The sequence below is a fragment of the Glycine soja genome, chromosome 19, assembly GCF_004193775.1.
Source record: "Glycine soja cultivar W05 chromosome 19, ASM419377v2, whole genome shotgun sequence".
Lineage (NCBI taxonomy): Eukaryota > Viridiplantae > Streptophyta > Magnoliopsida > Fabales > Fabaceae > Glycine > Glycine soja.
The window spans coordinates 38,681,404-38,703,946 of NC_041020.1; the positions used below are offsets into that span (position 1 = coordinate 38,681,404).

The 22,543-nt window shown below is 31.4% G+C and overlaps 1 protein-coding gene across 3 annotated transcripts; it reads right to left on the reverse strand.

Annotated features, from left to right (window-relative positions):
* Nucleotides 1-944: 944 nt before the first annotated feature.
* LOC114400644 (hydroxymethylglutaryl-CoA lyase, mitochondrial-like) lies at nucleotides 945-8,001 on the reverse strand. 3 transcript variants are annotated; one of them, XM_028363190.1, is made up of 8 exons: nucleotides 7,776-7,998; nucleotides 6,718-6,898; nucleotides 5,585-5,764; nucleotides 3,616-3,696; nucleotides 3,371-3,534; nucleotides 2,503-2,639; nucleotides 1,800-1,915; nucleotides 945-1,507 (listed from the first exon to the last, which is right to left on the reverse strand). In XM_028363190.1, exons 1-8 carry the CDS (start codon nucleotides 7,904-7,906, stop codon nucleotides 1,259-1,261), a joined length of 1,239 nt encoding a protein of 412 aa, XP_028218991.1. In that variant the 5' UTR covers nucleotides 7,907-7,998; the 3' UTR covers nucleotides 945-1,258. The 3 variants fall into 3 exon arrangements, with proteins under 3 accessions (XP_028218991.1, XP_028218992.1, XP_028218993.1); XM_028363192.1 differs by having other exon boundaries at nucleotides 1,421-1,549; nucleotides 7,776-8,001; XM_028363191.1 differs by lacking the exons at nucleotides 6,718-6,898; nucleotides 7,776-7,998 and adding an exon at nucleotides 6,117-6,696.
* Between the last annotated feature and the right edge of the window lie 14,542 nt (nucleotides 8,002-22,543).

A 22,543-nucleotide genomic window follows, 5' to 3' on the forward strand; every position in this document is an offset into this window, starting at 1 on the left:
CCAAGGAGACAAACTCCTCAGTGCATTTAAGGCATTTTAATGAAACAGCATAGATTGAAATTTAAGTTAATGTAAAAGTGCAATAACTGTCTGACTTATGCCATCAACAACTCTCAACTACTAATAATTTTTCAGTTGTCACAGTGCACAGATCCTTTGTTCCGGAGAAAATCAAGGGAGGAAGCAGACAACACAGAACAGAACGTCTTTCTAGTTTGTTACTTACTAATTTTAGTACTTTGCTTGTGAGTAGCTCTAGTCCTGTTAATGAGATTCTTTATGTGCTCCAGAAGTAAGGTGTACAGATGACATCAATATCAGTATCAATATACTCACTCAATACCTAAGATCCTTTCCAAAAATCTGTGTCTTATTTTATAAGATTTTTTAAAAAAAAATTAGATATATTAATTATTTTTTTATATATTTTAATTTAATTATTTTTTCTTTAAACATTAATGAGAAGTAATTAAGTAGATAAAAAAAATTAAAAAAATTATAATTTTAAAATAATAATACAATTAATTGATAAATTTAATATAATTAATTAAATTAATTATTTTTCTTAAAAAAACATGAATCAGTTAGAAAATCTTACAGACGGAGTGAATAGTATAAAACACTTTACCACAAACTAGTAAAAAGCAGACTGACAGAAAGGAAGAAACAATTTACCCAGCACCACAGTAACAAAAAGTATAAGGATAATTCTTTGGTGCAACATGCTATAACCAACTGCCACAATTAGGAACATATAAATTTATAACGTGATCTCATACAGTAAATTGGATAATATAAAGTTCACTTCAGTTCATTGTAACATAAGTGCCAACTAAGCTTCATTAGAAGCTTCCAAATCTTGGATATAAGAAAATAAAATTTGGATGACAGCCCCTTCTGTATCCAAAAAACTCGCGAAGGAAAGGAAAAGGTCAAACCAGAAATGAAAAATAGTGATTTTTTCAACTACTTTATTATAGCAAATGTGTCAAAGATGACAGTTGTTGAACTTGGACATTCTATGCAATTTTATAAGTGTGTTCCGGAGTACATGTTCAACATGTGATTTTTCTCAATAATCAAAGCGACTAAACTGACTCAGAACACAAGCAGAAGTGAACAGCATTACAATTGTGTTTGCTGGCTCTCTCTTTTCTATAGGCAGGGCCCACGGGACAGTAAACACCAACATAAATACATATTCTACAGTGGCCAAACAATGTGCCTATCATGCAGGTGCATGACTAGCTATAGTAACTTATAGTTTGGAGGCATGACTTGTAACTTTACTCAAAGCAGTAGCTGCTTTTGAACCAGATGCACGTCCTAAATGCTTGCAGATGAAATCCCCAGCAAGCATAAGCTTTCCAAGGTCCACATTTGTTTTCACTCCAAGTCCATTCAGCATGTAAACGACATCCTCAGTGGCTACATTCCCAGTTGCACCCTTGGCATATGGACAACCTCCAAGACCAGAAACAGATGAATCCACTGTGCTGATCCCCATCTATAAAATAAATGACCAGATTTAACCAAGTAGGAATTGTTTCTGAAACAAACACAACAGTTGTGAATTCTCAGTTCTTTCTACCAGGCAGTACCAAGATAGTTGTACATGCATTTCCTTGTTTATGCATGAAGTATGAAAAAGTTATATTTTAGACTGCAAAGACAATATTATCTTGCTTAGAAGAAGTAATCAATCAGGTGACTGTGAGGGGATTATAAAAACATAAAAAAAAAAGTCCTAAGCATACAGGCTGTTCCAAGTTCCAACAGCATCCAAAAAAGTTATTTACCTGAAGTGAAATTAAAATATTTGAAAGTGCCTGACCATAAGTATCATGAAAGTGGACAGCAAGCATGTCAGTTGGAACAACATCAAGAACAGCTTCAAGCATTGAAATGACAGTACCTGTAAATATGAGTAAAAGATAAAGTCAAAACTCTGAAAATAAGATAAACCAAATCTGTCAGCATAGGACCATAAAAGTGAAGTATATTAGATAATATGCAAGAACTCTTTAAACAATGCTTCACTGTATATATTTTGACAACAGACAATCAGTTAGTCTTCTGTTCTGTGTTGTTTATAACAAAAGCTGATAGGAAACTACCATTAACTTCCATTAAGGTTACAAGATTTAATAAAGATAATGGCTTTTCGGGAGAGACAAGTCCTTTTTATCAGTTCAAACTTCAAATATCTCTATCTCCTTAGATACTCATATATCATTCAGAAAATACCACATCTCAATTCAAATAAGAAAAAAGGAACTATTTTTAGAAAACATATACAACGACCTCATGGAACTAAAGAATTGTTTTTAATAATCAGAATCCTCTATATGCACAGTTGAAACAACATTATAATATAATTATCGAATCAGTCAGATCAACAAGATCCATTGCCTTTTAACAAATGAGATAGATACACCAGCACTGCAGCCAAAGCCAAAATAGCTTTGCAAAACATGAGACAGCTAATGAAAGAAACATTACCAGGTGTGCCAACACCGATTGTATCCCCCAGTGAAATCTCTGAGCAACCCATCTCATAAAGCGATTTTGCCACATATGCAACTTTTGCTGGAGCAATATTTCCTTCCAGAGGACATCCGACAACACATGATATATATCTGAAGTATGCAATCAGTCACACAACTGATCATATATAATTTACTATTATGACTTTGAAATTTAAAGTGAAGGTTAACAAAATACTGTTTGAAGATTATTCAAATAATTTCAAGGAAAAGATAGTAGATTCTAGTAAGGACAACTAGGAGTCAAGGAGTCATTCTACTATCTGCAAAACCATCTCTCTACTCAAAACCATCTTTCAATCTATGACCTCATCCAATCAAATGTAAGTTCAATATGGAGATTTTATGGTTGACAACAATCTGATGATGAGAATACCACCAAATATTGTCATAAACAAAACAAATCAGTGTCTATTTCAATTTCAAATTAAATAGAAATTAATGCCTACCATTTGACCTGAGTCCACTAAAACATTATAAATCCTACAGCTAAATGAATCTGTCAACATGCCAATATATTTCAGCTCCAGGGTTATTTTTCCACTGAAATCTAAATTACCAAACCATTACACTGCCATATAAATCCAGGTCAAAGTGGAAAAATAGATAGCCAACAACTGATGCTTCAAAATTTTTATTAAAATTTTAATTCTAAGTCCCTTCTTGTCTTCAAATCAGGATGTGTCCAATAAAAGAAATGAACCATATATATCAATAATCCTTTCTGTTTAAACTAGAAGTATATACACATAAAATTTCAGAAAACACAAAAATTTATCCATTATTTACTGTAGAGATGAACAAGTATGAACTGAAAGTTATACCCACGAACTGGGATCGAGAGGCTTCTAGCAGCTGAAGCAATATCGTGGCAACGAGCAAGATTATCCTCAATGCTAGAATTCAGATTTGCTTTTGAGAATGATTCAGAAGCTGCAGGAAAAACAGCCACTTCTTTAGCTCCAGCAGCAACAGCTGCCTCAAAGCCCTGGAAGAAAGGGCTCAGATAACCATGTCCATCCACAAATTCTTAAAAAATCACATTTTTACCATTCAATATAATTCTTACTTTAAGGTTTGGAGTCAAGACAGGAAACCTAGCACCTTCAACATTTTGAATTGCTGCCAGTACATCCTTTGCATCTGCCAACTGGATTCAGTAAAAAATATGAGAAAATAGTTGGTCAGGGGATCCCATTCTTCATTAAATATTGAGTAAAAAAAAGTGTACAGTTGAAACACAATTTTGAAAGCACAACAGAAATCATGACCAACACTTCAACCTCGGGCCATAGACCATGTGAAGAATTGAAGTGGAAAACATCAAGTAATTGTGATTCAAATCATGAATTGCCAAACTAATTTTTGAATTGTGAATCATAAATTTTATAGAACCGTAAGATTCAGAAACACAACGTAAAATAGCTTGAAATGAATTATATAAAAATGGCTTGATTCTAAAACACAATGAATTGTGAATCATAAATCACAATGTAATCATTTTAAACCAGGAATTGCAAACAACTTAACCATAAATCTCACAAAACAAATCATAAGTCACAACTGAATCTTGATACTTGTATGCAGGCTAAGTAATAACAAAGCCCATAATACATAAATAATCAAGTGAACTCATAAGTCACAATTCAGTGTATCTCCCAGGTGCACATAGAGTAAGTGAGTGACTGTATGAAACTTCTTTTTCAAAACAATGAAAACAAAGCAATGGAACAACCATATAGATTGCATAGAGTCATAAGACTATGAGTGAGTATGTGAAAGTGAAACCCTAATCCATAAGGATGAAAAACAGAGCAATGTGATAATCAAATAGGGTGGTTCAGCGCTCCTTCATTTCCTTTTCAATTTAATCATTTAAGCTTATCTGACTCTTCATTTTATTATTTGAGAATTGGTACAAGAAAAGGAAAAAAGAAAAGAAAAAAAAAACAAATTGCTAAATCAAGCAATTTATATTAGTGATATGGAATTGTAACAATTCATGCATGTGCCACACAACTCAAAGCTATCTGCTATTCATCACATGATACTGATACAAAATGCTAGCTTGTCATATTGTATTGAATTGTGCAATTTGAATGGTGAATCAGGCAATTCAAAATATTAAAGAAAACATGTGACTTTGTAAGATATTACCTCATATGAATGCAAAAAGTTTGGAGAATCAACATTTTTCCTTGTCATACAATTAGTCAGTTATGTAGCTGAATTAATCAGTTTGAATGAATGTGCAGTTGGTCAATCTTTTTTGAAGAAAAATTGACAATTTCTCCAAGCTTTCCAAAAACAAGTCACTAATTACTAAAAGTTCAAACATGCACATCATGCTTATATTCGAGTATAACGATGACAACAATACCCAGTAAAGTTTCTTTTGCAAGTATGAGGCAAGCCATCTAATCCAACATCAAGGCTCGCTATCTACAAGTGCACATTTTACTATTCATGGACCAGCTAATCAATAGCTCATTGTAACTAAAAATGTGAATTTTATTGACATTCTCAGAGATATTGAAGAACCAATGCTCAAACATGAACTTAAACAGACAGAAACTCAAAAAACACATTTTCATGGAAGCACCACTCATTAACAAATACCCAGTACTAGGACAACACTCATTAACAAAAGAGAGACACTTATTTCCCTACTTTATAATTTATATTCATAAATTTATTTAAGCTGATAGAAGCTAAGCTACTAACTCATGCCATGGACCTTCATGATCACTCATTTTCCAACAACCTTCTGCAGAAAAATTGAAGAATACTTCATATGTCAAGCAAAGAAAAGGATGAATCATTATTCCTTATCACCCCCCCGGAAAAAAACAAAATTATCAGAGAAATGCAAGAAGATTAATCAAATATCTCTGGATACATTAAATTGTCAAATAACAGGCCATATAAGATGTAATAAATAGAATGTAAGTAGGGTCAAAAGAATGTGCCAGAATGACAATATTAAGGGAGAATCACCAATGATTGATTATTTATATAAAGAATAAATATACTCTTACCTGGGGTACCCATTTTGGTGAGACAAAACTTGTCGCCTCAACAACTGACAACCCAGAAGAAACTAGCAGTTTTATTAACTCAACTTTTACATTAGTAGGAATAATGGCCTTCTCATTTTGCAATCCATCCCTTGCACCAACTTCCACTATCTTTACATAGTCTGGAATACTTGTAAGAAGCTGAAGCATTTCATATATTGTTAGCCATAAATTCTCCAAGAATGAGATCTTCAGAATAAAAAATGTTCAAGAAGAAATGAAATGCTCAACAAGACAAAATAACCAAAACATCACATTACTTTCATAATTGGACATCATGCATCAGCTTAATTAGTACCCATCTGGGTGCGATATCATATCACACTATCACACACAGAAAATTGGACAACTAAAATACCCCTAAAAAAAGGAGTGAAAATGGAATGAGTAAAATATGAACAAATCAAGCCAAGATGAAATTTTGAGACGAAAATAGAAGACCCAAAAGGAGGAATTGAAAAGGGTATGAATGAATTGGATTGGGAGAGTAAACCTTGGTGGATTTCTCGGGTAACAAAATGCCAGTGGTGATCTTCGATGGAGGCACGATTTTCTCCACCAAAACCCGATTGAACAGTGGAATCAAACGCTTCGCCATTTGGAAGACACGACACCAAAGGGAAGGGAGAGAACACTGACAGAGAGCCTCTTGTTGAGAAATTTGAGGTCCCTTGTTAGGGTTTTACAAAGGGTTAATGTTGGTTCTATTTTAATTTTTTGATTTTATACTATTTTTGTTTATACAAGGGGGTTCTAGAATCTTCGCTTGGCATGCTTCGTTTATTTTCAATTTTTATTCATTCCATGGTGCATGTTGTTCTGTCCGAAATCCGAATAAATCACTTGTTAGAAGTCAGGCCCGGCCCTGAGACTTGTTCGGCTATTGCTTTCTGCACTTTCTTTAGTGTTGAATGTATGAAATCAAAATGAAAAATAATAGACTTGGGCTTTTCATGAAATGTAAATTATAGGCTCAACATGACAGCTATAATGATGTACTAAGTTAAGCATGCATTATCTTCCTTGCTTAACAACATATTCAAGTTAAAATACATAACAAACAGGAAAAATGATATACTTAAGATCAACTGCACCTTACTTGAGAACTCCTTTGAGCATATATCATTGCAATCAGATGCAAAATGACGATTTACCACATAGCAGGATGCTTGACTATTGGCATTTGACCTTGAAGTCCAGTTCAGGCATCGAGATAAACCCTTTACATGGTATTTGTCAAAGTCATTCTTAACTTCTCTTGTGTTTGTAATTTCCCTGGTGCATTCAAGATTAGGAAAGTAAAGAACATTGTTTAAAGTAATAGCCATTACTCAAAAAAATTTAACAAACTTTCATAATTAATTAAATCAACAAGGAGTAAAAGTGTAAAACTGAACAATACATAATTATATTAGAGTCTTTCTACAGTGCATACATACACATTTACACTTCTCCCAAACACTAATTTATCAACATTAACATTTCCTTCTGCAGTATATATTCCATTATACCATTATCATTCCCAAACATAAGTCATGCATAAAGATACAACTTGCCCCCATCTACCCATCAATTTGTATGTTACCTAGTGACCAAATACCACACATATATCAACATTCATAACACTCGTAAACAGCAGAAAAAGAGGATCACATATAGTTCATCATCATCTGAGTGGTTTTACTCCAAACCTAGCGAAAATTCACATAATAATCAACCCATCCTACTTCTACCAAGAAAAATCTTCAAATTACAGCATAACTTCTTTCTTTTTTACATCAAATTACAGCATAACTTAATATAGACTAATATAAGCTAAAATTTCCTGTGTGCATCCTCACTATCCCTGTTCAGAAGCACCGAAATAAACCATCAATTCAACTTCTAGAATGAACTATGCATGCGTTCACAATCCAAACAAAACAACATTCAAGTTCAGCTGAATAAGAATTCAATTAAACAGAAATCAATAAACAATCAAATGGTTTCACTTTCAACAATAAACCCAGAGAAGAGCAAACTCATTCCAATTCACTCCAAGCAATTATCTCAAAAAACTGATCTTCCAATCAGAGGGTCATTCGTGAAACAATTTCCGCGTAGACCACCAATACATAGAAAACAGAAGGAAACGAGTTACCGGAAGAATTACCGAACATGAGGAGATTCAACCCCATGAGAGGGAAATGCGTGAAAAGCAGCAGAACCTGAGAAAGCAGTAACAAGTTGCGGTGGAGGATTGAAGAATCGACGACCCCTTTGAAGAATCCTATGCATAGCCATGGAAAATCAAAGACTTGCTTGCAGCTGTGAGGAAAATGGATGTTATGAATGAGAATAGTTCTGAACAAAGACGTGGGAGGCTGAGTTGGACTTGGATAAGGACAAACATTAGATGAGTTGGAGTTGGAGTTGGACAACCATTATAGTAAGGCTAAATGTAACTCTTTTTTTTATGTTTTAGGATTTTTTTATTATGATTTGTTAAGTTTTAAAAAGTTTATTTTAATTTTTTATATTTTAAAAATTTTATTTAATATATTAAATTTTAAAAGTTTTATTTAGTATATTAAATTTTAAAAGTTTTATTATATATGTTTGTATTGCGTTGTCGTGTGAAAATGAAGGAAGTTAAGAAAACAACTAATTGAATACATTTTAAGAACATAACACAATTTTTAGTCGTTATTATTTTAAATTAATTATTTCAAAATTTAAACTTAACAAAACACTAATAATTTTTAATGAAAATTAAAAGAAATAACTAAAATGAAACTTTTGAAAATATAAAAAACTAAAATAAAACTTTTAAAATTTAATATACTAAAATGAAACTTTTAAAAATATAAACGATAAAAATAAAATTTTTAAAATTTAATGTACTAAAATAAATAACATAATAAATCAAAAGTGATATTTAATCTTATAATAAGCATTAATCACCTTCAAATCTCTCCAAGCACATAATTTATGTAAACTTTCATTTCATTATTTTTTATTTTTTATACTTTTGTATGTATAATTAAGTAGATGAAAAATATTAAGAACATTCTCTAACACACTTATTTATCTTAAAGAATTGCAAGATGTTCTTTCTCATTTTTTGAACTTTAATGTTAAGTTCATTACGCCACAGACTAATGTAGTTACCCAATCTCTATCGCAAGGACTGCTATTGCAAATGCTAGTCCATCCATTTATCATTTGATATCATGTTGTATTGATTTAGTTGTTAATAATGATATGATATGAGTTAGCTTTTGTAAAAAAAATAAAAATTCAAAGACATTTTTTATTATTGGTAGATATTTATAAAAAAAGGATAAAATTTGGTGAGTCTTACATCATGATTAATCACTTCTTTCTGATTTTGTAATTTTCGATGAATTTTAATCCATTAGAAAAAAAAATATTTGAAGAAACATACTAAAAAATGTGTTCCTAATACTCATTTGTTTTATTATATTTATAACAATTGAGTTTAAGCTGTATTTATAACTATTGTTGAAAAGTAATGGTATTTTTTTACAATATTTTTATGAATATATTATTTATCATTTTTATTATGTTAATAATTTTATTTATATTTTTCCTTCTTTTTTTTTTATCTTTCTTAACCATTGAAATTATTTGATACGTTTTATAAAAAAAAATACTAATAATGTAAATGATGAACTCTTTAAAAGAATCATGAATCGATAGATGAATTTAATTTCACTCTCATGTTAAATTTCAATTAAGATAATCTATTAAAATATTCTACAATATTACATTTTCATAATCTAATAAATAAAAAAAATTATAAATTCTTGAGTACATATTTCAATTAATAGATTGTCATTTAGCATTAAATTTCTTATTAAACACTAAATTGATAAAGTTAAAAATAATTTTAAAAATCTAAAAATAAAAAATAATTGAGTTAAATAGGTTAATCTCACACTTTATCTTTTCTAACAAATGAATTTCAAGCTTTCCGTTACATTCGTATAAATAAGCAAGTCAAATTTACACAACATTTTTTTTATGTAAATTAAGTCTATATTTTAAAGGTAATTCGTCTAACTACAATGGCTACAGTGCACAGTTTCACGGGTAATGGCTGGAGTGATGAACTTCCTAACAGTGGAGGTGGTGGGATATCATTCAAGGGAGACAACCAACCACATCGAAACCAGTGGTGAACTTGATCAAACAGAACCTGGCACGTATTGAGTATATAAAGAAGGAAACCCCCAGAACCCAATGTTCCACATAACTGAGACAAAGTTGCTGCAGTTAATGGTATGTCTTCTCTCTCTATGGACATGAACGTGGAATCAGTGCCAAGTGATCAAATTGAGAATACTAGTGGGGGCAAAGCTATGGTCACGTGAGGGGGTGGGGACCCATGTATTCTTATCTGGTGGCAACTTTCATCCAGCTAGAGCCTTTTATCTGGCTACTATGTCGATCTTCATGTTGTTGGTGGAGTCTTTACTTGGCAGAAGAATATCGGCAATGGGAGGCATGTGAGGAAGAAGCTAGATCGATGTATGACAAACTCTAAATGGCTCTTATAATTCCCACATGGTCTTGTAGAACTACTGCAACAACATGGATCAGACCATAATCCTCTCCTGATTAATTGTTTCAAGTGCCCGAGCAGAAAAGACAAATCCTTTCACTTCCAGGAAGCTTGGACTACTCACCCAGAATTTAGAGACTTGGTGTCCCAAACATGGAACATGGTACTGGGGGATTCTCCTCAAAAGCCTGAAGGGATAAGAGAGAAAGCACTCGTCTTTAACAGAGAGACTTTTGGCAATATTTTCAGAAGGAAGGAGTTAGAGGCCAGAATTAAAGGGGTACACAAGATTCTTAATGTAAATGTAACTTCTGATATGGTACAGCTTGAAAAGACCCTTCAGCAAGAATATAATGAGGTGTTAGCTCAAGAAGAGATCCTCTGGTTCCAGAAATTCAAAGAGAATTAGGTGAAGCTAGCTAATAAAAATACCAAGTTTTTTCATACCAAACTCTTATTAGGCGACGGGGGAATAAGGTGATTGGTCTCTTTATTGATGGCACCTGGTGCACAGACCCACGGCTTTTACAGATTGAAGCTCCGTCCTTCTTTAAGAATTTGTTCAACATGAATGAGCCTTGTTTTCCCCCATGCTTGAAGCTAGATAATATTTCCCCTATTAGCATAGACATGCTTGAAGACCTAATTAAACTTGTCTCAAAGACTAAAGTCAAACAAGTGGTGTTTGCTATGAATCCTTATAAAGCCCCTAGGTTAGATGGTTTTCAACCTTTTTTTCTACAGAACATATTGGGATGTTGTGGGTGATGAAGTTTGTAACTTGATTGCTCAAGCTTTCTCCACTGCCACTTTCCCTCAATAGATGGTTGAGACCTTGATTGTTCCAATCCCTAAAGTGGATACCCTACTACCATGAAGGAGTTTAGGCCTATAAGTTTTTGCAATGTCTTGTTTAAATTTATATCTAAGGTGTTGGTTCAAATACTTCACCCCCACATGGATTTTATTATTGGCCCACTACAGAGTAGCTTTATACCAACCAGAGGCAGAACTATGCAATTATAACTTAGGAGATTGTTCATCACATGCACAAGAAGAAAGGGAAGTCAAGTTATCTTCTTTTTAAAATTGACTTTGAGAAAGCGTATGATAGGATTAATTGGGATTTCTTGAGGGCTACTCTGATGGATTTTGGATTCCATCATTATGAATTGTACTTGCTCGACTTCTTTGGCCTTGGAGTGCTACAATGAAATGATTGACGACTTCAAGCTTAATAGAGGATTGCATCAAGGAGACCCACTTTCACCGTACATGTTTCTGTTATGTATGGAGAAATTAGTTTTGCTTATTCAGGCGAAGGTTAGCAAGGGTACTTGGCAATAGATGAAAACATTAGAGAGGGGGGCAGAGGTTTCCCACTTGTTCTTTGCAGATGATTGCCTACTTTTTTTCAAAGCAACTTGTGCTCAAGTGAAACTTGTCAAGAAGGTTTTGGGATTGTTTTTCAAGGCCTCAGGTTTAAAGGTCAATGCCCAGAAATTCATCTTTTATGCCTTCTCCAATCTCAAGAGACAAGAGATTACCAAGTTTGCCTCTATTCTTCAATTCTATCACACTACCAATCTAGGTAAATCCCTGGAGTTTCCTTTGTTGAAATGAAGAGTTTGGAATATGGATTTTTCTCATATTATAGATAGAGTGAATAACAGGCTAGCTGGGTGGAAGAGTAAATTACTAAATAGGGCAGGCAAGATGACTTTAGCCAAATTGGTCTTATTTTTTATTCCTACCTACTTGTGGATTCCTGAAGGCATATGTAATCACATTGATGCAGTTGTTAAGAACTTTATTTGGGATAAACCTTCTACACATTAGGTAGGGTGGGACAAAATCACTCAACCTAAAAGCAAAGGAGGACTTAGCATACTCAAATCCTGGAGGCCAATATCTCTTTTCTTGGGAAACATGTTTGGTCTTTGATGCACCATCCAGAGAAGTTGTGGGTCAAAATGCTTACGGATAAATATATGAATGGGTTAATGATTATGAATGGCCAAGTTAAGCCAGGTTCTTCCTACATATGGCGTTCAATGATGAAAGCTTATGACCAACTAGAAGATGGATTCAAGTTTAAACTGAGGCGAGGAAAGGTGTCTTTGTTCTACAAGCAGTGGTTTGATGAGGATCTACTTTGTCAGCATCTAGAGGAGGTGCATGAAATGGACATCCATCTTAGCATCAACAATGTGTGGTTAGATAACACATGGCATTGGGAGCTTGTTCGAACACCGTTGCATGCTGCTATAAAACATAAACTTTCCAACATCATACGAAGGATAAATTGATCTAGGGCCACTCAAGTTCTGGAGAATATTCTACCAAATATGTCTTTCAGTGGTTACACATAAGCCTAACGTCCATAGTGCCTCTCTAGGAGAGTGGTCATTCATCTGGAAATCCAACACACCAGAAAACATAAAATTTTTCCTTTGGCTTGCCATGCATGGCAACCTTCCTACTAACCTTTTCCGCTTTAAGCGACATTTATCTGTTGTTTGTTCTTGTTGCAGGTGTGGCTACGCAGAAGAAGACTTACTTCACTTGATCAGAGACTGTTCTCAGGCTTTGGTTATCTGGAAGCATTTCCACCTAGACTCCAATGTCAACTTTTGGTGTAATTACGTCAAGAGTTGGATTATTTATTAGCTAAGAAGCAACCATGCCATGTTGTCCATGTGCATATGTTGGTACGCCTGGCAAGCTAGGAATGCACGAGCTATTCAAGGAGATGTTTGGACGACTTGGTACATGACCAACTAGATTCAAGTGCTCAAGGAGAGTGATCAAGTCATGCTTAAGTTGAAAAATTAAAGGACCATTTCGTTGCTCGAAACGTTCTTGAATATCATCCCAGATTGCTTTGGCAGAAGAACAATGTAAGATACTTGTATTTTTTTGGATAAAGAATTAATGAGCCAGGAAGAAACGATACTATCGTTGCGATGCCACAAAGCATGAGTTGAGTGACCCAAAGCAGGTTCAAGAGTTGAACCATTGACAAACCCATATTTGTTCTTCCCATGAAGAGTCATGTGCATTGCTTTCTTCCAAGAATTGTAATTTTCACCGACAAGAGGATGAGAAACTAAGGCAATGTCAGGATTGTCAGAAGAATGAAGAATGAAGGGGATAGAATCATCAATGACAACCATGGTCATGAGAGAAAAAACAAATAGCTTCAATAGGAAGCAAGAGGCACGAAAGCAAAAACTTCTGATACCATATCAGAAATGAAAGATAGATGAAAAACAGTTTGAGGATTCACTCATCAAAGTATTACAAAGTTGATTTATTTATACAAAGACAGAAAATAGCTAATTTGAGTAACCAACTAACTTACTCAAATAACTTTTAGTAACTAACTAACTGCCATAACCAACTAACTACTCAAATAACTTCTAGTAACTAACTAACTGTCATAACCAACTAACTGCTCAAATAACTTCTTGTAACTAACTGCAACTGCTTAATCGTGATAACGTTGGAGATTGGATCACAGGTTTCTATGGATATGCTATGAACCTCTTCGTCGAGCTCACGATCATTCGTCAAGGATTACAGTTGATATGGAGATTGGGACATCATGTTGTTGTTTGCAAATTAGATTCCAAGACAGTCCTTTTTCTAATTTGTGATGCAAATACCAGGTATCATCCTCATGTTGCTATTATTACCAAGATCAAGGACTACATGTCTAAACCATGGAGACTTCACTTTTGCCACGTCTTGCGGGAAGGTAACAAGTGTGTGGATGTATTAGCTAGAATAGAATCATCTCATGAAGACAACTTTGTTCAATGGGATACTCCTCCTCAACAACTTTACTCCTTACGGTTAGTTGTTAGGGTTGTTTACATTAGATTGTAGTTGCCTTTATTTTCTTTCCATAAAAAAATATTATAATTCGTCTCAACCAATTTACACCTCTAATCATGATGTCATATTAATGAGTTTCAATCCTAATAGGTAAAAAATAGGAGGTAGGGAACTATTGTATCCTTAGATTTAAAAATATATTGTTTAAAGGAAAAGTAGTTATCAAAATTTATTTCATTTAGTAAAATATTAAAAATTCTTTCACATGTAAAAAAATATTGAAGTGCAAAATAAGATCAGTTCACAAGTCAATCTATACATAGGAAATGGTGCAACTCCTTACATTTGTTCAGTTGTTCTAAATCACTTTTCAATAAATATACTAAAATTAATTCTAATTATAATTGATGATTAAAATAACAATCTAATTTTCGTAGTTGTCTCAAACACGAGTTATGCAAAAAATTTAATAGTGTGTTATATGAACCACTTAAATTAAAATTATTGTAATTCATTTTTTAGATTTTGAAAAAGATAAAATTATAATTTTGAAATAAAAAAAATGATTTTCTGTAAAAAAAAATGATTTTAGTGAAATTTGGGTAAAAGATAGACACAAGTGTTTTATTTTTTCAAGATTTTTAAAAATATAAATTATTGTTGGTTAGATTTTTTTTGGATTAAATATATTTTTAATTTTTCAAAATATTCGGTCACATTGAGTGTTCCATGCTTCAAACCATAAATTTCTTGTTGAAGCTCTAAAATTCGTATCAAGACCCCTTTAGAAAATCTTTCTTTGAGATCTCTGTGTATATCAACCATGTTTTCAAGAAATACAATGTTTTCAGCCATTGATTGATTCTAACACTAAATTCATGAACCAAGAATGAATCGGCATGTTGCACCTTTTCCATGCCTGATAGATTGGGTCATCTTCCAATGGAAATTGAAAACTTCCATCGATGAATCTAAACTTTTGAAAATTCATCAACACTCTTTGCATTAACCTTGCCCGTGCATGATAATTTGTTCCATTTAGAGTTGGAGGAATGGACACTATGAAAGGTCCTTCATTTGGATGGATGAAATAGTTGATTGAAGGGGTTCTAAGAAGGATCACCACCTCTAAGTAAGTTTCTTGCCACGATCAGGCAGAGCACACAACAAACTAAGGTCTTCCTAGAAGAGATCAAATACTATATATTAAGATCTCTATTAATAAGAAAAAGAAACAGAGCTAAACTGCAAGTGAAATATCATATTGCAAAAAGGAACACTTTAATTCATTGATGGATGTATACAACGGGTGCTCATATATCAGATTCTAGGTGCATCAAGTAATCAGTGTGTCTAACCTTGTGAGATAGCTCGTTCCCTAACAACAGAAAAGAAAATACCCAACTAACTATTAACTAAAAATTACTAACACTTGGGTATAACAATTGTCTCTTCTATTTGTTGCTTAGTTGGGTTAAATAACACTAATATTGAAGGAGCTACCGATTGATAGGCTTGTCGATATTAGAAACAAAAAAACTGATACAATGGCTTAAAAGCGAAATACTAGATATATAGTATCCAATAGGATAATTTGTTCATGATTTGTTTTTTAGTACAAAATATTAATTACACTTTACCGACGACTAATTTTTATTGAAAAATTTAACTAGCTATTTTTACTGAAAGATGTCTTTTAATTATGTTTTTTTTTCATTTATAAGACTTATAATTGAAGAGATCTGAGCGTAGTTTCATTTGAATCGATGAGTTATTGGTTCATATTTTATTTTGATGAACGATGGTGAATAAAATGTAATTCTTCTATTATTGTTTTTGTAACAATTTAAAAGGATAGTTTGCTCTTACTTCAAAATTATGGTAATATATGGTTTTAAAATTGAAGAAAGAACTTGTAAAATTATGTTAATTTGTGATGAGAATCTTTTGGGATTTTTTATAGAATGATTTTTTTATATAATTTTTAAAATATGAAATTTACAGTTTATTAATGTTTTTTTAAAAAATAATACATACTAATCCATGCTTTTCAATCAATGATGCGCGCTATCTTGACTGACTTCAATACTCAATATTTAGCCAATATTATTCATGTGTGTATTCACTTGAACCCACCCCAACTTTAATATGAATAATGGCTTTGATTGAGTTTAGGTACAGATATGGATATTACTTATTTAAAAAACGGGAACGGAACAAAGAGAGGTATATAACTATTAGCATTGTATTTGTCCTCATCCTTGCACCGTTACATTTTTTTGTTAGACATATATTTTCTTTAAAAAGGATTTTCATTATTAAAAAGGAAGACAAGTCCTGATATATTTTCTTTAAAAACATGTGGTTTATTATTATTGTTGTTGTTGTTTAAATTTAATAATATATTTTTAAAAAAAATACTTAAATTTAAAACTATTCATATGATTCATAAGAACTTGAATTTATATACATGCCTAGTTTTTTAAAAAAAAACAAGCATATCAGTAAGTTATATTTCTTAGAGTATTTTAGCAAATTTATGTTGTAATTTCTTACAATAACTCTTCTAACAGAAAGTAGGAGTATATTAAGAAAACCCATACATATTTTAATAAATTTAAAAACATGTATTATTAACAATGTAACATTATTAAAATGAGAAAGTAACAGTTAATTTTGTGTGTGTGTCTCACTCTATGGTGCATTTGTCAGTTTTTTCATGATAGTAGAATTGGGCTTGATAAAGACCCAACAGCAAAAAGAAAGTTCCGGGGGCTTCGTTGATTGGGCAAAGACCAATTGCAAGAAAACGGCTTCTCTATCTTGCTTTTACATTCCGCAATTTCAGAACTCAGAAAGTGGGGTAACCCTATTCCTTAAATCTCGGCTTTAATCGCAATATACAAATCTATTCACCTGGGACTCCATTATCCATTACTAGTATCAATCAATGCTTCATTGCTTCTCTCCATAACACTAATACGTCATGCTCATAATATTACTATTATCTAAATCATTAATTTTGTTTGAGAATGTATGATGCCATGATAAATTAATTTTTAAAGATAAAAATATAAATTTAATTTTTAAATATATGATAAATTAAATTTATGAAATTATTTTACACGTTATTTACATATTTAAAAATTATATTTAAATTTTTTATCTTTATTGAATCAATTTATCAGCTGTATTTGAGTATTTATCCATTGTTAATATTCATATTCACATTCATCCATTCAATTCCATTAAGTCCTTGGGGCCGTAATCCACATTTATTCCGTTTCAAAAAGCAACCAATCATTTTCTTAGCCTTTTCCTATTTTCATTCTATTATTGTTATAAAACATTATAGATGAACACTCAGTGGCAACCAATCAGATGCTAATATGCTAATGAACAATTAGTAAGAAAAAGAGAAATAAAAAATATAAATTTTATAGATAATATAAAATAAAAAAAATATCTATTAGATATAAAAAAAAAACATAAATGTTGATATATCATTCCTATTCTATTGTTATTCCTGAGCATATTTGAATCCTCTTCTGTTTGCAAAATTTTCTACGATTCCCTTTGAAATATTTGGCAGTGGGAGTATAAAAAACAAAGGGGGAAAAGGCTGTAACGTGAGAGGAGCAAGAATTGTGAGGGAGCGAGAGCATGTCTGGAGTGTGATTTTGCGTGTGTTGGAACCAAAACGAGACAGCAACGCAGTCGTTTTGGACCCCCAAACCAAAATTGTAATAGTAATACTGAAACCACAAAATATCTTGGACTTGTTAGCCAGCGGCGCCACCTGTCGTTAATCATTATAGTAAATAGTTTGAGTTTCTACTACCTAACCATTGTCCTCTTTCATTGCTTTCTTTTTTAATACCAAAATCATCCATGGTAGCATGGATCATTTTCTTAAGATTGCTGACTCTTTTACATCATAAATATCAAATATCTCATCAATGTCCTTAATTTTTTTTATATCTTTCTCGTATCATATTATATTATCAATCATATTATAACAGATTACACTCAATTCCCTTCAATTTAAGACTTATTACACTCATTTAGCCTCTATTAAAATACATTTCTTTTACACCGTTTCCGTTAACTAATGGTGTTAAACTTTTATTGAATTGTCAAAATAACCCTTCTTAAAAGGGGTGTGCTTCTTCAAAGAAAAAAGAAGAAGTCGGGTGCTGATAGTAAAGTTGAGGTGCAGATAGTAAAGAGGGAAAAAAAAAACTTTGTCTCCTCCTGAAGCACGCCCATCACCTTTCTCTTTCACCGTAAACCACCAAAACCTATCTACCTCACCTCCATAACCACCGTTCCACCAAACACCAACGCCGCCTCCTAAACCGGAACTAACCATCGGCGGGCCACCCGATCGGCGCCGCCGACATCGTAACCCCATTACCACAGTCACCAACCTCAACGCCCCACAACCAACCAACAGCGACCCAAACCGCCACCAACCTTCAGAGGAAGAAATTTTATAACAATCGCGGCAGCGCCGCTTCACGGAGGTTACTGACAATTAATGATTTTTTCCCTTTTTTCCTCTATTTATTTTCTCTTTGCACTATTATACTATTTTTTTTGTTGTTGTCGTCGTCATTAACAGAACTAACAAAACTTCACCTTATAATGATTCTGTGAGGAAGAAGAGGGCATAAGTGTCCTACAATTGCATTGTGCAATTATGTGTTTAGTTTAACAGAACTAACACCGTGAAGAACTAGGGGGTGCAATTATGTGTTTAGTTTAACAGAACTAACACCGTGAAGAACTAGGGGATGCAATTATAACAAAGTTGTTAAAATTAGTGGAGGTTTTGTAAGGGTAGACCAAGGTTTTGTAAGGGCGACTGTAATTTGTTCATCATATTAAAAAAAAATTTCTTTATTTCTTTCAGGGTATATATTAGTTTTTGGTGTCAAAAGAATTTTTTTTCCTTTTTCAAAACCACAAAATTTAAATTATTTTTTTGGATATTTTTAATATTGTCTTTTCTTAGAATTGGAGTTTTATTATTTTTAATTCATAAACACAAAAAATAAATATTAAAAAATTTATAATAATTTATATATTTTATTCAATTAACTGAATACCAATGATATATGGAGGTGGACATAGGTAAAATTTTAATTCTTGTTGAATAATAATATTAAAAATACTTTAAAAAAACTATAGGTTTAGTTTGGGTTTAGCGCAATCAAATTGTTGCAGATAGTTTGGGGTTCTTCGTTATATGATTTTATTAGATTTTATTTTTCTCTTCACAACATTTTACGAAATGATTATTTAATGGATTAATTAAGTTTTTAATCCTCAAATTATTGGGATTTTAAATTTTTTATCCTTTAATTATTTTTTAAAAATTTGGTTCCTGAAAATTTTTTCATTATTATAAATAGTTCATATCGTTAATATTTTTTATTAAGTATTAAGCTGTCTACTTAAGTGATTATAAATATCATCATAAATTATAGATGAAGAGGATAAATTATTGTTAGGCATTACACATTCTCATGGGTATTGATTGTACGGTCATGAGTAGTTGAAATATTACGATTTAATAATGACTATTTCTTTTGCCTTCTGCATTCTAATAATATAATATTTTAATTATTTATTTAAATATAATAAAACTTATGTAACATTTAATCTTATTTCATAACATTTCATTACTTAATAGGAGACATTAACTCTTGAAACTATTTTTAATAATAATGACAAATTCTTTAGAGATTAATTTTTTTAAAAAAATAATTTAGGAACCAAAAGTTTATAACCCCAATTTGAGGATTAAAAGCTTAATTAATCCTTATTTAATTATCTGCTCAGTGAGTGATTCATGGTGTAGAGTGGAGAATGCTTTTTGGTTCTCTCATGTACGATATTTGCTAGCGTTGTTATGAAGTTATATTTAATACAATTGTTTGGACAACATCGAATGTGGTTTTTAAGGTTTTAATTTGGTGCTAGCGATCACTGCATCTTTTGATTAATGCCAGAATAAGTTCATCGTGTGGGGTGCTTAAGGATGAGAGGGGTGCATTCCTGTTTGGTTTTGCTGTGAAATTAGGCTCGTGTTTCCATCCTAGCAATTGAATTATGGGGCATTATGCATGGATTTCCAATTAGCTTGGAGTAGAGGATTTTGGCAAGATCACATTTATTTTGATTTTATGACCACTATTAATTTGTTGATCAAAGGATGCTACCAACTTCATCCTTGTCAGAATTTGGTGAAATCCATACACAACACTCATAGATAAAAGGATAACTTGTTAATTTGGACTTATGTTTATCCAGAGGTAAGTTGTCCATGCATTCGTCAAATTTGTGTTTTAAATTATGTTAAATAAAATTAGCTAAAAATTAATTAGAAGCTGAAAAGCTACTTAAAAGTTGGTAATTTAAAGTTAAAAAATTAACTTATTAAATTATAAGCATTTAATAAAATTAATTATTAAAATAACTAAATAATATAAAATGATAGAAAAATAATAAAATTATAATTTATTTAAAAATGGTAACTAGGAAATTAAACAAATATATTAATGATAAAAATGTAAAAAAATATAAAAAGTTAGAAATTAACGTTTCAAAAAATACTAAAAGATACCAAAATAACTTATTTAATAAACAATCAAATAATTTTTTCAGGTAATAAAAAAATAAAAATTAACTAAAATATTTTGTCAAGCATAATTTTACTTTTCAAAAGTAATTTTGTATTTACACATGATGAAAATAAAATTAAGAATTAAGAATTAAGAGAAGTTTGATACATTTGAAGGTAAAAGAGAAATAAACTTAAAATATGATGACCCACTATATTATTTCGTATCTATTTCTACTTATTTTTTTAACCAAAAACATTTACTTATCATTTTATTTTTCATTTATTTTCACTGTCTTTTTATTTCCACCTATCCTATTTTTCTTCCCTATACTAAATACAACCTAAAGATGCATTTTTGATGTAGCATTTGATTATATATTGAACGCCTTAAGAGTTTATACTACTTGTATTAGTTTGTACTAGTTTTTTTTATAGTAGTTTCTAGCTTTGCTTTTGTACTTTCATTCACTAAAAAAAATGATTTAGTTGGTCTACTATATGATAAAGTAACAAGTTATTAATGTCCTAACCAAACCTTAAAAAGGTGATAGGTTTATGTTGCTTAGAGAGATATTGGGATTTGTTTCATGTGAAAATCTAAATTAAAACATTCTCTTGAATATAATCGTGATTAAAGAAGTAGTTATGAATTATAATTTTCACAACCACTTGTTTGTTATTAGGCATGTCAATTAAACATGAGTCTATGTGTAAGGAAAACATCTTGATCAAGGTTTGATTTGAGTTTTTCTTGCATCGTCATGTTCCTAAATCCACTCGCGATGTATATGTAATTATTAATGACATAATTTTACATTTTATATATGACTCTATAATTATCTAGATATGATATATAATTATTAATTATAATTATTTTGTACTTTTTAAAATTATTGTAATATTTAAATAATTAAAATTATAATAACAATTAAATAATATTTAAAACTATACATTTAACTAAACATATAATTTAATTCTTATATATTTTTTAAGTTATTTATCATTTGTTAATTTATATATTATATTACTTCATTACTTAAAAGTATAATTAATAATTTTATATATGATTTATTAGAAATATATAAATAGTTTAAAATTAAAAAAACTGGTCAGATGTTTCTGAGTTTTTTCTAAATTGATAAAATCCAACAAAAATGAGGTTGAATTTCTTTTTTTTTTTTATAAATCCAACTTGAACCTCCCAATACGAGAAAATAAGATAATAGTGACTGCAAATCAGTCGCTATTTGAATCAGTGACCGATTCGGTGACAATTTTACTTAATCGCTATAACTTGGTCATTGTTTGATAGCGACTGATTCAGTGACTAATAATCAGCGACTAATTCAGTGACCGTATACGGAGATTTATGAAAAATTTGCCAGTGAGAGACTCATTCAGTGACTTGTTTTAGAGACTGATTTCATTGACCAATTTGCATTAATTTAGTAAAATGGTTCAGCGACTGATTCAATAGCTCAGTCGCGAAATCAGTCACTGATTTTTGTTTCTTATTTTTTTAAATCCCTTTTAACAAAAAATTTACTTGATAAAACTATAAAGTATATATCAATACAAGTCCACTTACCAGTGGACAAGTTTGTTTTATAAAATTTATCAAAACAAATATCATGACTCATCCAAACAATACATAAATAATATGATGCATAACAAGTTTATTTTATAGAATTTATCAAAAGAAATATAAAAAATCATCCAAACTAACTATCAAAACATTTAAAAAAGTAGTAAGTAACTATTTAAAAAAACTACCACACAAAATGGTAGTCTCGTGCTCCAAAAGCAAAGAAGACTTGGCAGATAAGACTTGGCGAATAGTCATTCAAAGAGGAACAATTGAGATGGTTTTTAGTGGACCTGC

Coding starts and splice junctions, on each gene's coding strand:
- LOC114400644 (XM_028363190.1), bottom strand. CDS start 7,906: ATGGCTATGCATAGGATTCTTCAAAGGGGTCGTCGATTCTTCAATCCT. Junction 5,765..6,717: donor CAAAGGAGTTCTCAAGTAAG/GTGCAGTTGATC, acceptor GAAATGCTTCAG/CTTCTTACAAGTATTCCAGA. Junction 3,697..5,584: donor CACCAAAATGGGTACCCCAG/GTAAGAGTATAT, acceptor TACTGAATCCAG/TTGGCAGATGCAAAGGATGT.